Source organism: Lampris incognitus, chromosome 4 (assembly GCF_029633865.1).
Source record: "Lampris incognitus isolate fLamInc1 chromosome 4, fLamInc1.hap2, whole genome shotgun sequence".
Lineage (NCBI taxonomy): Eukaryota > Metazoa > Chordata > Actinopteri > Lampriformes > Lampridae > Lampris > Lampris incognitus.
The window spans coordinates 34,820,051-34,832,233 of record NC_079214.1 but is presented as its reverse complement, the minus strand read 5'-3'; the positions used below and the strand labels follow the sequence as shown (position 1 = coordinate 34,832,233).

At 41.3% G+C, this 12,183-nt stretch overlaps 1 protein-coding gene across 1 annotated transcript in view; it reads left to right on the top strand.

Moving 5' to 3' along the window:
- Positions 1-11,775, top strand: part of LOC130111958 (multiple C2 and transmembrane domain-containing protein 2-like) — a 62,410-nt gene extending 50,635 nt beyond the window's left edge. The window contains exons 16-21 of the mRNA XM_056279265.1: positions 1,408-1,521; positions 4,017-4,058; positions 7,959-8,068; positions 8,567-8,676; positions 9,298-9,395; positions 10,377-11,775. Of these exons, the coding sequence (XP_056135240.1) occupies positions 1,408-1,521; positions 4,017-4,058; positions 7,959-8,068; positions 8,567-8,676; positions 9,298-9,395; positions 10,377-10,442 (540 nt within the window). The 3' untranslated portion in view covers positions 10,443-11,775. The remainder of the gene's footprint in view (positions 1-1,407; positions 1,522-4,016; positions 4,059-7,958; positions 8,069-8,566; positions 8,677-9,297; positions 9,396-10,376) is intronic.
- The last annotated feature ends 408 nt before the right edge of the window (positions 11,776-12,183 follow it).

Sequence of the window (12,183 nt, the reverse complement as noted above, 5' to 3'; positions counted from 1 at the left end):
AATCTCTACAACCTTTGTTATTAATTTGGGAAGGAGATAAAAGAGATGGGGCCTTAATGGTCAACTTCATAAATATCATGGAGAAATATATAGGATAGTCGCTTATGTTTGAGCAGCCAGTAAGCTCCATCTTACAAAAGACCAAATTTTATAAGTTTTAACAGCCACTTTCAGTGTGCATGCTCCCCACGCATATTCCCAAAGAGGCAAACAGTTGGAGAATGATTAGCAACGTTAACATAATTTTACAGATCTCAAGGGACAAGTACGCTCCTAGATTAGCACTGTACCACAGAGAGACGAAGACCCTTCCCTGTGTGTTGGTGTGGAATTCCCACCGCATTCTGAGTAGGCACCAGCTTCCTGTTCAGTAGCCCTCCCAGCATTAGGTGGCCTTTCATTTTCATTTTTCCCTAAGCCAGATTGTATTTCCACGGCGTGTTCGCTGTCGCAGACTGTGTAATGCCTCTCAAGTTGAAATAGGTCACGATTATCACAGTCTTTACGAGCTGTGTATACATTTCCAGCAAAGCGTGACTTGGCATCACAGATAGCCTGGCTCTCCCAGTCATTCCAAAGCACCCGCTAATAAAACACAACCCTTTTAGCAGGGAATTAGTTTCATCTCCCCACCCGGGCCTTGTTTTGGCTTGTGATAACAGACAAGAGCGTGCTTGGCTGTTTGCACATTAAAGCTGGTGGTGCTGGTGATGGGTTGAGTTTTGGTGTGTGTGTGTGTGCGTGTGTGTATGATTGTAGGGGGGATGGAGGGGGGGGTCAGCCATCTTTTATGTCAGTTGGTGCCTCAGAGGAGAGCGATGACTTTACCAGATGTTCTCTATTTTTATTAGCATATAAAAACATGTAAATCCCCTTCATGCGGGTCGGCATGGTGCCGTCCCAGACAATGAAAGGATTATTTTATAGCTCCATTTAGCCGCACAATTGAGACATCACAAACCATATTTCTTCATCCTTTTTATCTATTTTCCCTGAGACACACAGGTGGAATGTGCATCACCGTGCCATTATGGCCGTCAGTGGCTTTCTCACACCCTGGCTCCCTGTGGCTGTGCTGAATCACTTGGCCAGCTTTAATGTTGTCAAGATGAGAGGAGCTGAGCAATAACATATAAATGGCTAACGGGAATTCATACGTGCAGGGCGACCAGTCCCTCTTAAGAATGTATGTAGAATTATGTATGTAGTGGGAGGGAGGCTTTGATAATAGCAGGGTAGCCTTTATTCTCTTGACCAGATCTTGTGTAACCGATAGTGGATCCACTCAACCTTTAACTGTTGGGGATTAGGCTGCTTTTGAAAATGTCTTTGGAAGTCACTCAATGAAGAGAAGCCATCTTGTTGCTCTGGTTTGTAGTCTCTGACCTCTGACCTGTCTGCCAACAGCTGTTCGTGGTGACGGTCTGGTACTGGGAATTTTATATGCTGCCCCTTTACCTGGCTCTGCTCATCTCATGGAAATACATTCAGATGGCGTCAGGACGGGTCAGTCAGGACCTGGTGAGTACAGTAGTGCCTCCTGGGTTACCCTAGGCATCCCAATTTAGAGTGATACACATCCGTCATACACACCCCTCTCCTGACCTGCTAAGTCTTTTTATACTTCCAATCTATTTTTGGGTTTGAAGTAACTCATAGACCTGGAGAGGAACGCACACACCCATTCACACACTGCACACCCTGATGGTTAGCGGGTCCATCTTTATGATGGGAGTGGAAGCTGGGATGAGGGACAAAGAAAAAAAAATTGATGTGCTTAGAAATGATGAAAAATGTGCCAGTGTGCGGCACAGTGGTTAGTGCAGTCGCCTCACAGCAAGAAGGTCCTGGGTTTGAACCCTGGGGTTGTCCAATATCAAGTACAATGTAAAAATGAACAACTATCCCTTTGGATCCCCTGGTGTCTATTGCCTATAAATATGTAGGCTGGTTTCTGTGTTCAGCATTTTGGTCTCTCTTTTTGCCCCCCTCCATAACAGACATTTTGATTTACTGCCATAGGGCATTTTTTGGCCTGCAGATGGATTATAGATAAGAAGGAAGTGCAAGAGTGACAGCCTTTGTGAGAAGCACATCTGTTTCTCTATTAAATTTATCAGTTTATTACTGACTTTTAAATATATATGTATTTTTACAGCTCTGTGGCAATGACTCAATGCATGAGCTCATGGAAAAACAAAGCTCATGCGACATGTATTATCAATCTATTAATTTTACTCAGTCTTGTTACTCAAGAAAAAAAATTAAACACTTAATTTCAGATTTATCAAATAGATTATGGTCATCTATAAATCAGTTTTCAAAGGATTATTTATCCTATTTTCAGGTTATGACAACACCAACATCCTCCAGAACAAAATCTAACCATTACAAGTTATTTTGAGGTCGTATAACGAAGGATTCAGAACAAACTAAGTAAGACAATATAAAAATGTTGAATTTTACTAGCGGTCAGGGAGGAAAATATCTTTTTGTGTCCATCACTATGGTCTCTGGCTTTTTTCATTTTGGTACCTTAACCCTCAGAGAACTGTTGATCCCCTGGTTTCAGCAGAAGAGGTCCTTGCATTGGGTCAGGAATGCTCAAAAGTGCAACCTTCACATCAAAAACAATACAGTACACACAGGAAATGCTGTTTTTACAAGCCACCAGGACACATGGTGTTGAATGCAAATCCACAGAATTCTCTTGTATGGACTCAGTAACAGTGGTGTTTAGAAACAATGTATCTTTGTTTTATATATACAGGCAATGACTGTATCGTTGGTTTCCATGAAAAATGGAAATATATGGATATAAATTGCTATAGGCTTTCAAACTTCTAATATATTAATATATTACATTTTTTAACATTAATTACTGGTGGAAAAATCTTTTCGAACTTTTTGGAAGCTGTCAAAGAGAGCAGAGCTGGATGTCAGAGCTACAACTGGCACTGCCATGCCCGCTGTTCATTGACTTTACGGTATTGATAATATCAATCGATACATTAGAGGCATAATGTAAAAAAAAAAGGCGTAGTGGAGAATAGCTGTCCATGTGCTGTATGATTTCACAGTTTTAATTGAGCTTAACACAGACAGGCGATAGTTGTCTGGTGTTAAAGTGTAACTTACACAGCACAGCAAGTGACAACCTGGGGTAAGTCTGTCATAGTCTGCCACACACACACACACACACACACACACATCAACCACCACCACCACCCCAGGCCAGCTGCCTCCAAGTCCACTGAGCTGTTAGTTAGTCAGCCATGGACACAGTAGCGTTACATCGCTGTTTGCAATGTTTTGTGATAGCTGCTGGTTTGTAAACGAGATGCAAAGGTCCCTGTGAGGTCAGTGGTAATAAAGGCCACTAGTGCTATGGACAGAGGCTGACCCCAGGGCTCTGGCTATAGCACAGGGTCATTGCTGGGTCACTGCAAGGTCAAGTCAAGTCAATTTTATTTGTAAAGCCCAAAATCACAAATTATAATTTTGCCTCAGTGGGCTAAATAGCAACACAACATCCTGTCCTTAGACCCTCTCATCGGATAAGGAATAACTCCCTAAAAAAAACCTTTAGCAGGGAGAAAAAATAGGAAGAAACCTCAGGGAGAGCAAAAGAGGAGGATCTCTCTCCCAAGATGAACAACGTGCCGTGGATGTTGTGTTTACCCAATTTACAGAATACAACATTGAAAGAGAATAACAGAATTATAATGGACTTATAAAATTTCTGAAGACTATGATGAGGAGGATGCCAAGCAGTGTCCAGACGCCACCGGAACAGCCCAACCACCAACCCAAGCCATGCGACCAACATCACCATGTAAAAAAAAAAAAAAAAAAAAATACTGCAGTGGCTGAGGTGTCTTTTTGTCACAGTGGACTTTATATGCAGCCCCCCCCCCCCCCCCCGGGCTCATGTCTGGGTTTTTTGTGTTTTTTTTTCTTTCTGTATATAAAATGTCTGCTAGACCATAACCAACTTAATACCATTCTTGTTTCAGGATGGTGTGGACTTGGGTGATGAAGAGGATGAAGATGAGAAGGTAACTGACCTGTATTGTCTGTTTGATGCTGTCTTTTCAGTTTATTGCCACCAAAACACACTCTCTATTTCAATAAGTCTATGAACTATGAGGGTAGATCTACATCTGTGGTTCTATATTGATATTTGTTTGCATCAATGCTAACACACTGACATGGCTGCCTGTCTGTTACCACTTTATTATCAGTCATTCATTCATATCTTTTCACTCTTTGTCTCTGTTAGTCTGAGGGCACAAGTTATTTATGTCTATGGATCTGCAAATGTTGACAAAGGTATCCATTAATAACCTCGGGTTCCCTGTCAGCAAAGCCCTCTAATCTGTGCTAATTTTCTTGGTGTTTTCATTCTGTCCCGAACCGCGAGCTATATTCCTCTGTCAACTGACAGTTAACAAAGACATGCAGGCCTAATGAAGATTTCACCAACCAGTTTCCACATGTCACAACTCATTTATATGCAAATAAAGGATGGAAACAGAGGTTCTGCTGCATTTGGCAAATAACCCTCAGCCAAACACACAGTATAATGCTATCTACATAGGGCTAATGACAGCGGCTAGAAAAGCCCTGTGTGGTCTCCAGGCATGCACCATGCTGTGTTGGAATGTTGTTTTTTTTAAATTTCTCTTAAAACCCACTCTGTTTATCATGCACATTTTCCATGGTGTGTAACGGTCAAATGTGAAATGGAGAGGCCCTATCCAGCCTACATAAAGAACCTACACAGGGTTTTTTAGGTAGGCTCATACAGTAAGCAGACTTTTCTCAGATCTTTAGGTCACAATCACTCTGTCCATCAAATGAGGTCTCCAACTGCTGTATAGTGTCATTATGCAAATATAATCAATTGATTCTTTGTTTCTGTGCATCCACTGCCTTAATGATGCGGGTCTAGCTTAAGGGGTACCAAATGATCAATGTTTCTATGGGCTTAGCATCCAGTGGTACAGACTGTAAATTTATTATGTTGTTAAGGTTGGTTGGTTGGTTGGTTGGTTGATTCAACTGAATTTGCTTGAGTTTACACCCCTTTTTTTGGGGGGGGGGGTTGAATGACCAAAATCCCCATCACGCTGGCTACACCCACGAAATGGTTGTGGCAACGGCCTTGGTGGGAATGTGAGTTGAGGTGGTTTAGTAAAGTCAGTCGGCCTGGAGGAAACTTGGCAGAGGCTGAGCAGGACCCAGCAGCACTGGTGGTGGGGTTGGCCTCCACATCTTTTCCCAGGACTGTCTCCTTCCGCTCCCCCTGCCTGGCTGAGGTCTGCTGTCTGGATGCTGTCGTGCCAGCAGTTCCTCTCTGTGGCTTTTTAGTTGAAACAGCCGTACATTGCCGAGCATGCACAAAGAAAAAGACCGTTGTATACACACACACACATACACACACACAGTTCAGATCGTCCCGTCTTCATTTTGCCTGTGTTTGATGTAGCGATAGGGCCGTGTCCCTATCTGGTGCTTGATGACTCTGAGTGACTCAGGGGCTCTCATCCTCTCTTTCTTCCTCTTTTTTTCCCCTTTCCCTTTCTCTCTTATCCTCTCTATCTCTTTCTGTATCTATCTCTGTATTTCACTTTCTCTGGAGATCTTGAGGGTGGAGTGCCTGGTCTTCTCTGTTTACTTTAGTGCTATCTCTCCCTTCTGGGAGCCGTACTCTCTGCCTCCGGGCTGCCCCGAGAACCGCTGCTGGAGAAATGGACCTCTTTTCTCTTTGATATTATTATGTTCAGTCCTTCGCAAGAGTGCACAGTCCAACTGGACTGCTATTTTCAGTCATTTTTCATTCATGTACTTCAGGTACAAAGAGCTAGAGCTCTTTTCCAGAGAGACATAGGATGCCTGAGCGTGGAGGGGTTTAGTGAAGGGGTTGACATTTAAATAGCGCAGTCGGGTCCCTAAAGACGACTAGACGTCTGACTGGACTCAGTTGTTTTAAATAAATTTTTCAAGTCTACTTTTAATGAGACCCTTTAATGTCAGCTTAATCACATACAGATTGTATGTCACTATAATTTTCATCAAAAATTATGATTATTATATCCAAACAAATGAAAATTCCAATGTATAAATCTGTTACAAGAAAACAGTATCGGCTTACAATTTACTTCATAAGTGTGCGGTTTTGACAGATGTTTTATGTGCAGTTGGGCAAAAACAAGTCACATTAGTTTATTACGAATGTTATTATATGTTACTAAGGCTTGGCAACCCTTGCAAAAATATACACTACCGTTCAAAAGTTTGGGATCACCCAAACAATTTTGTGTTTTCCATGAAAAGTCACACTTATTCACCACCATATGTTGTGAAATGAATAGAAAATAGAGTCAAGACATTGACAAGGTTAGAAATAATGATTTGTATTTGAAATAAGATTTTTTTTACATCAAACTTTGCTTTCGTCAAAGAATCCTCCATTTGCAGCAATTACAGCATTGCAGACCTTTGGCATTCTAGCTGTTAATTTGTTGAGGTAATCTGGAGAAATTGCACCCCACGCTTCCAGAAGCAGCTCCCACAAGTTGGATTGGTTGGATGGGCACTTCTTTGAGCAGATTGAGTTTCTGGAGCATCACATTTGTGGGGTCAATTAAACGCTCAAAATGGCCAGAAAAAGAGAACTTTCATCTGAAACTCGACAGTCTATTCTTGTTCTTAGAAATGAAGGCTATTCCATGCGAGAAATTGCTAAGAAATTGAAGATTTCCTACACCGGTGTGTACTACTCCCTTCAGAGGACAGCACAAACAGGCTCTAACAGGTACTATTTAATGAAGATGCCAGTTGGGGACCTGTGAGGCGTCTGTTTCTCAAACTAGAGACTCTAATGTACTTATCTTCTTGCTCAGTTGTGCAACGCGGCCTCCCACTTCTTTTTCTACTCTGGTTAGAGCCTGTTTGTGCTGTCCTCTGAAGGGAGTAGTACACACCGGTGTAGGAAATCTTCAATTTCTTAGCAATTTCTCGCATGGAATAGCCTTCATTATGAAGAACAAGAATAGACTGTCGAGTTTCAGATGAAAGTTCTCTTTTTCTGGCCATTTTGAGCGTTTAATTGACCCCACAAATGTGATGCTCCAGAAACTCAATCTGCTCAAAGAAGTGCCCATCCAACCAATCCAACTTGTGGGAGCTGCTTCTGGAAGCGTGGGGTGCAATTTCTCCAGATTACCTCAACAAATTAACAGCTAGAATGCCAAAGGTCTGCAATGCTGTAATTGCTGCAAATGGAGGATTCTTTGACGAAAGCAAAGTTTGATGTAAAAAAAAATCTTATTTCAAATACAAATCATTATTTCTAACCTTGTCAATGTCTTGACTCTATTTTCTATTCATTTCACAACATATGGTGGTGAATAAGTGTGACTTTTCATGGAAAACACAAAATTGTTTGGGTGATCCCAAACTTTTGAACGGTAGTGTATATATTTCAAATAATATTAAAGAAAACATTTGCTAAACACATACAAAACTCTTGTGTATTTGTAGTACTTTTCTACACATTAAAATACAGTATTAATACACTGGGACAAATCTTTAGGGAAGTAATACTAAGTATGTGATTTTGTTGCTGTTTTTACTACCAATGAAATATTCAAAATGTCTGGATGCTATGTGTAGATTTTTCCAAATTTTATTTTGTTTTTGCACTCTGGACAGACATTTACTCCCTTAACTGCTGTATTTATGGATATTCTTAGATGTTCTCAGATGTTACTCTTCAAGATGTCCTGTTTATAATATGTCAACATCTCACCATGTTAATGTGCAAACTCAGTCGTCAATTCTGATCTCTAATTCTGCAGTAAAGGCAGCGCGTCTCATCTCATCCCATCTCAGACCATTGCTACACATTCAGTTTCTTGCAAACAGTGCCGATGTGTTTTTCGCTGTTACAGGAGTCAGAGAGGAAAGGACTGTTAGAAAAAATCCACATGGTCCAAGAAATCGTCATCACCGTCCAGAACCTGCTGGAGGAGATCGCCTGCTTTGGGGAGAGAATCAAGAAGTAAGGACCGCAAAATTTAAAGATTAATACACCGAATAATATACTAATTTTTCCCTTTTTTTAAAATCCATTTGAATATTCAATTTCCAGTGTGTGTTTAGAAAATAAAATGAAATTGATGGCAATAATACTTTGGTCTTGAAACGCGAAATGTACGACACATCTGAAGGCTCCATGTTCAAAATTATGTCTATCCATACTATTGGAAAAAAAACAAAAAAACGAGCCACTGTAGCTGTGCTTCATCGTTCAGTATTTTCAGAAAAGGAGAATTCAGCTTGCAAGTGATGATGGACTTTCAGTTATTTTGCTGTTGTTTCAAAAGGTGCCATACTAGTTTCTCTGAATTTCGTGCTTAGTTTAATGTCAAGTAGAGTTTTTTTTTAATGCTAAAAATGCTAATGCTAAAGTGTCACTTTATTTTTCTAAACCAATCAATGATCTCCTTTCGGGACCAAACTCTTTGCACTCATTTCCCTGTCTGGTCTGGTTTGTAAGTACCTTCAACTGGTCTGTTCCATTCCTGTCCAACCTGGCTTTCCTGGTCCTTGTAACGGCAACGATCATCACATACTTCATTCCTGTGCGCTACATTGTTTTGATATGGGGTGAGTTTTAAAAACTTTAAACTTTATTGCAACAGTACAGTACTTATTTAATAGTGTGATGAAGTATTAAAAGAATGTGACATACATCTCATATACATATATACACAATACACACACACACACACACACACAATACATGTACACTTGACCCCACCGAATTATTTCCCCTTTCACGTCCTCTACTTGCTTTAATTTCCTTTTTGTCCAAAAAGATCTACTTACTTCACTTCTGAGGTTATATTTTGTTTATTCACTTCTGAATCATTATTCTACGGTCACAGGAAGATTGGGTGGGGGCTATGGCCTCAGCCTTTGACCTCCTCACTATTAGTTGGCCAAGAAATGAGAGCTTATTCTACTGTTGCACACACTGTAAATCACTGTGGATAAGAGTTTCAGTTCAGTGACTAAAAGGTAAATATGATGCCTTGGTTCTAGTCAGTAAAATGTAAAGTGCAACAATAGAGAGAAGTACTATATGTGTCGCTCGAGTGTAATTTCCTTGACAGCAGAAGTCTTGTGCTGCCAGTAGTCACAGTTCTGTGCTCAGCCTCAAGAGATTAGAATTAATGATATGTTGATGGAAGCTCCTAAACTCTGCGTGTGGGACTTCTGTTTTAGGTATCAATAAATTCACCAAGAAATTACGGAAACCGTACAGCATCGACAACAATGAAGTGCTTGATTTCCTGACGAGGGTGCCTTCAGATGTGCAGAAGGTAAGCCCCTCAGGAAGCTGAAAATCCCTGAGTCTCCAAACTTCACATTTTACCGAAACAACTCCCAGGCATTTAACTGTTTGCTGTATAATTAAGCAGCTTCTGTATAATTATCCAGTCCTGTATAATTTCTGTTGTGTTTCTGCTTCTGCGACAATCCCTGGTGGAGGTCTGCTACTTAGCGCCTTTGAAACGCTACCTTGTTCCCAGGCTAAAACAGCATTAGTAAGTCACCGTTAGCGGTGTGACTTAGCTAGGGGCATAGACTCCCAACAAACCATGTACTATAGCAGGGCCGTAGCTCCCTTTTTCTTCTCGCTGCCTTAAGCTCGTGTTTTTTTATCGCGTTTTATTAAGGGTGACTCAGGGCAGCAGCGCTCTGCAGTTTCCGCTGCCCTGATCCCTCCTTTGGGAGGGTTACATGTCAGGCACTGCAGTCTTATATCTGTCCATTAAAATCAGAAGTGAAATCAGAACCTGGCTCATTTGACAAGGAATATTTCACATGCCAGGATTTGTTGCTCACTGTGACAATGGTGCATGACACAAAATTTTAGAAAAGTAGTGTAAATTGTAAAAAGTATTGCAAGTTAAAAGAAATATTGAAAAGTATTATACCAGATTACTATGCGTCTCTCCCACCTGATCACACTGAGTCTATTCACCTTACACTACACTATGCTGGACACTTGCCCTATATGCAAGGATCAATAATGACTGCATGTTGTTGAAGGTACATAGATAGAATACTAGATATTAATCAGTTTTCTATCATATTTCTTCATCATGTTGTGTCCAAGCTATGTGTTTCACAATATGCTGTGGTACCATGTGAGTCAGGTATAGATATTGGAGGTCCTGCTGTACATGTACTGTTTATGACAGCATGTTCTGTGAAACCTTATTATAATTTCACTGTCTGTACAACAGTGTCCCAAAAGGCAAATCCTTGTAATTTACTGTACTTGTTGAATTTCTCAGGTCCAGCACAGTGACTCCAGGGCAAGCAGCACCCAGAGTATGCTCAGAAAGAAAAAGATCTCATAGGTTTGGGTGGTGGACACGGCCTGTGAGCTAGCACACTGGACTTGATTGATGCCATGTTTAACAGCATCTAGACTCTGCTGGAGTCCCATGGCGATATGGACGTACCTCAATATGATCCTTAGGGTCCTTCAGTATCCATCCATCCATCCATTATCCAAAATGCTTATCCTGCTCTCAAGGTCGCGGGATGCTGGAGCCTATCCCAGCAGCCATTGGGCCCCGCAGTACCTCCACCTGAAAACAGTACATTTGAAACCAGAAATCCTGGTTGGAGATGCGCAGGTTGGCCCTGTTGAATGTTACCTAAGGATCACATTTCACCCTATGTGGACAAAACAGAGGTCATTGCATTGTTTGTGTTGTGTATTTTATAAAAGGTTTTAGTAAGGTGTGTATATTTAAACTATTGGGCAAAAAAGATGTAAGACAATATGCAACAATGTTGTTATCTATCCATCTATCCATTATCTGTACCTGCCTAATCCAACTCAGGGTTGCGCCAGGCTGGAGCCTATCCCAGCATGCATTTGGTGGAAGGCAGGGAGAAACCCTGGGAAGGTCACTAGTCCTTCACAGGGAGTGCACATAGACATTCACACACCTATGTGCAGTTTTAGAGAATCCAGTTCTCTTGTTTTGAGACTTTGGGAAGAAACCAGAGTACCCAGAGGAAACCCATGCAGACATGGGGAGTACACGCAAGTTCCACACAGATGGGCAGGAATCAAATCCAGAGGGGACAATGCTAACCACTAAATTAGTGTGCCACCCGTACAAGGTAGTCTTGTATTTTTAATTCAGTCTCTGTTTTAGTTGCTTTGCCATGTCAGTTGTATGAGTGTTTCTCTCCAAAAGGAGTTATCTGCAATTTGTTGGAAAGGATGCCTTCTATCATTCTCTTGTGTATACTGTATGTAACTGTCAAAGTTGTCAGTCATCTCAAAGAATTAGAGGTTAGTTTTGTATTTTTAGACACAAGTTCGTTTTGTATCATTAACTAGTAAGGTATTTAGCAAATGGCTGATGAAAATTATTGATCTGATTTCATTATTTCTCAAAATTATTTTATATAATGGGTAAAGAGCTTTGTTGATATGTTAACACAATAAGAATAAGCAGTTATTTTTTTAAATCCATGTAAAGATATACTCTCAAAATTCAGATTTAGATGATTCTTTCACTCGTGTCTGTATAGATGACATTTTGCTATTGAGGGGTCTGGTGATGACAGATCTTTGTACACCAACTTTAAATCGTCTTAATTTATTCAGAACAATCACTAATAAGGGCTTTTTCTGGTTACTGATATCTGACAACAATAAACACACCTGACCACTGCTGCATCTTACCTGTCACTGTCTTGTCTCCTCATCTCTTAACTTAAATTCGGCTGCACGGTGAACATTGTCATCACCGTACGTGCTCCGGAGCTGCAGAACTGTGGGAGTATCGATAACATTTCCAGGACCCCTCTCTTCATTAGGCTTTCATGAAGCAGGCACGGCTATGCAAGACCTCTCCGGCACCCGGGCTCCCTCTTGTGTTGGCGGCCCTCGGGGCGTTGCCACAGGCTGCCAGTGCAGTACGACCTCAGCGACCTGCTCTCAGCTGCCGTGACGAGCTGCCCGCAGCAAACTTTCTCTTTCTTCCCCCCCGCACCAGCCGACGAACAGACAAAACTCAGCTTCCATCCTCAGTCCTCAGGGCCGGAGAAGAGTTTTGAAGGCCAGCCACAAAGTAA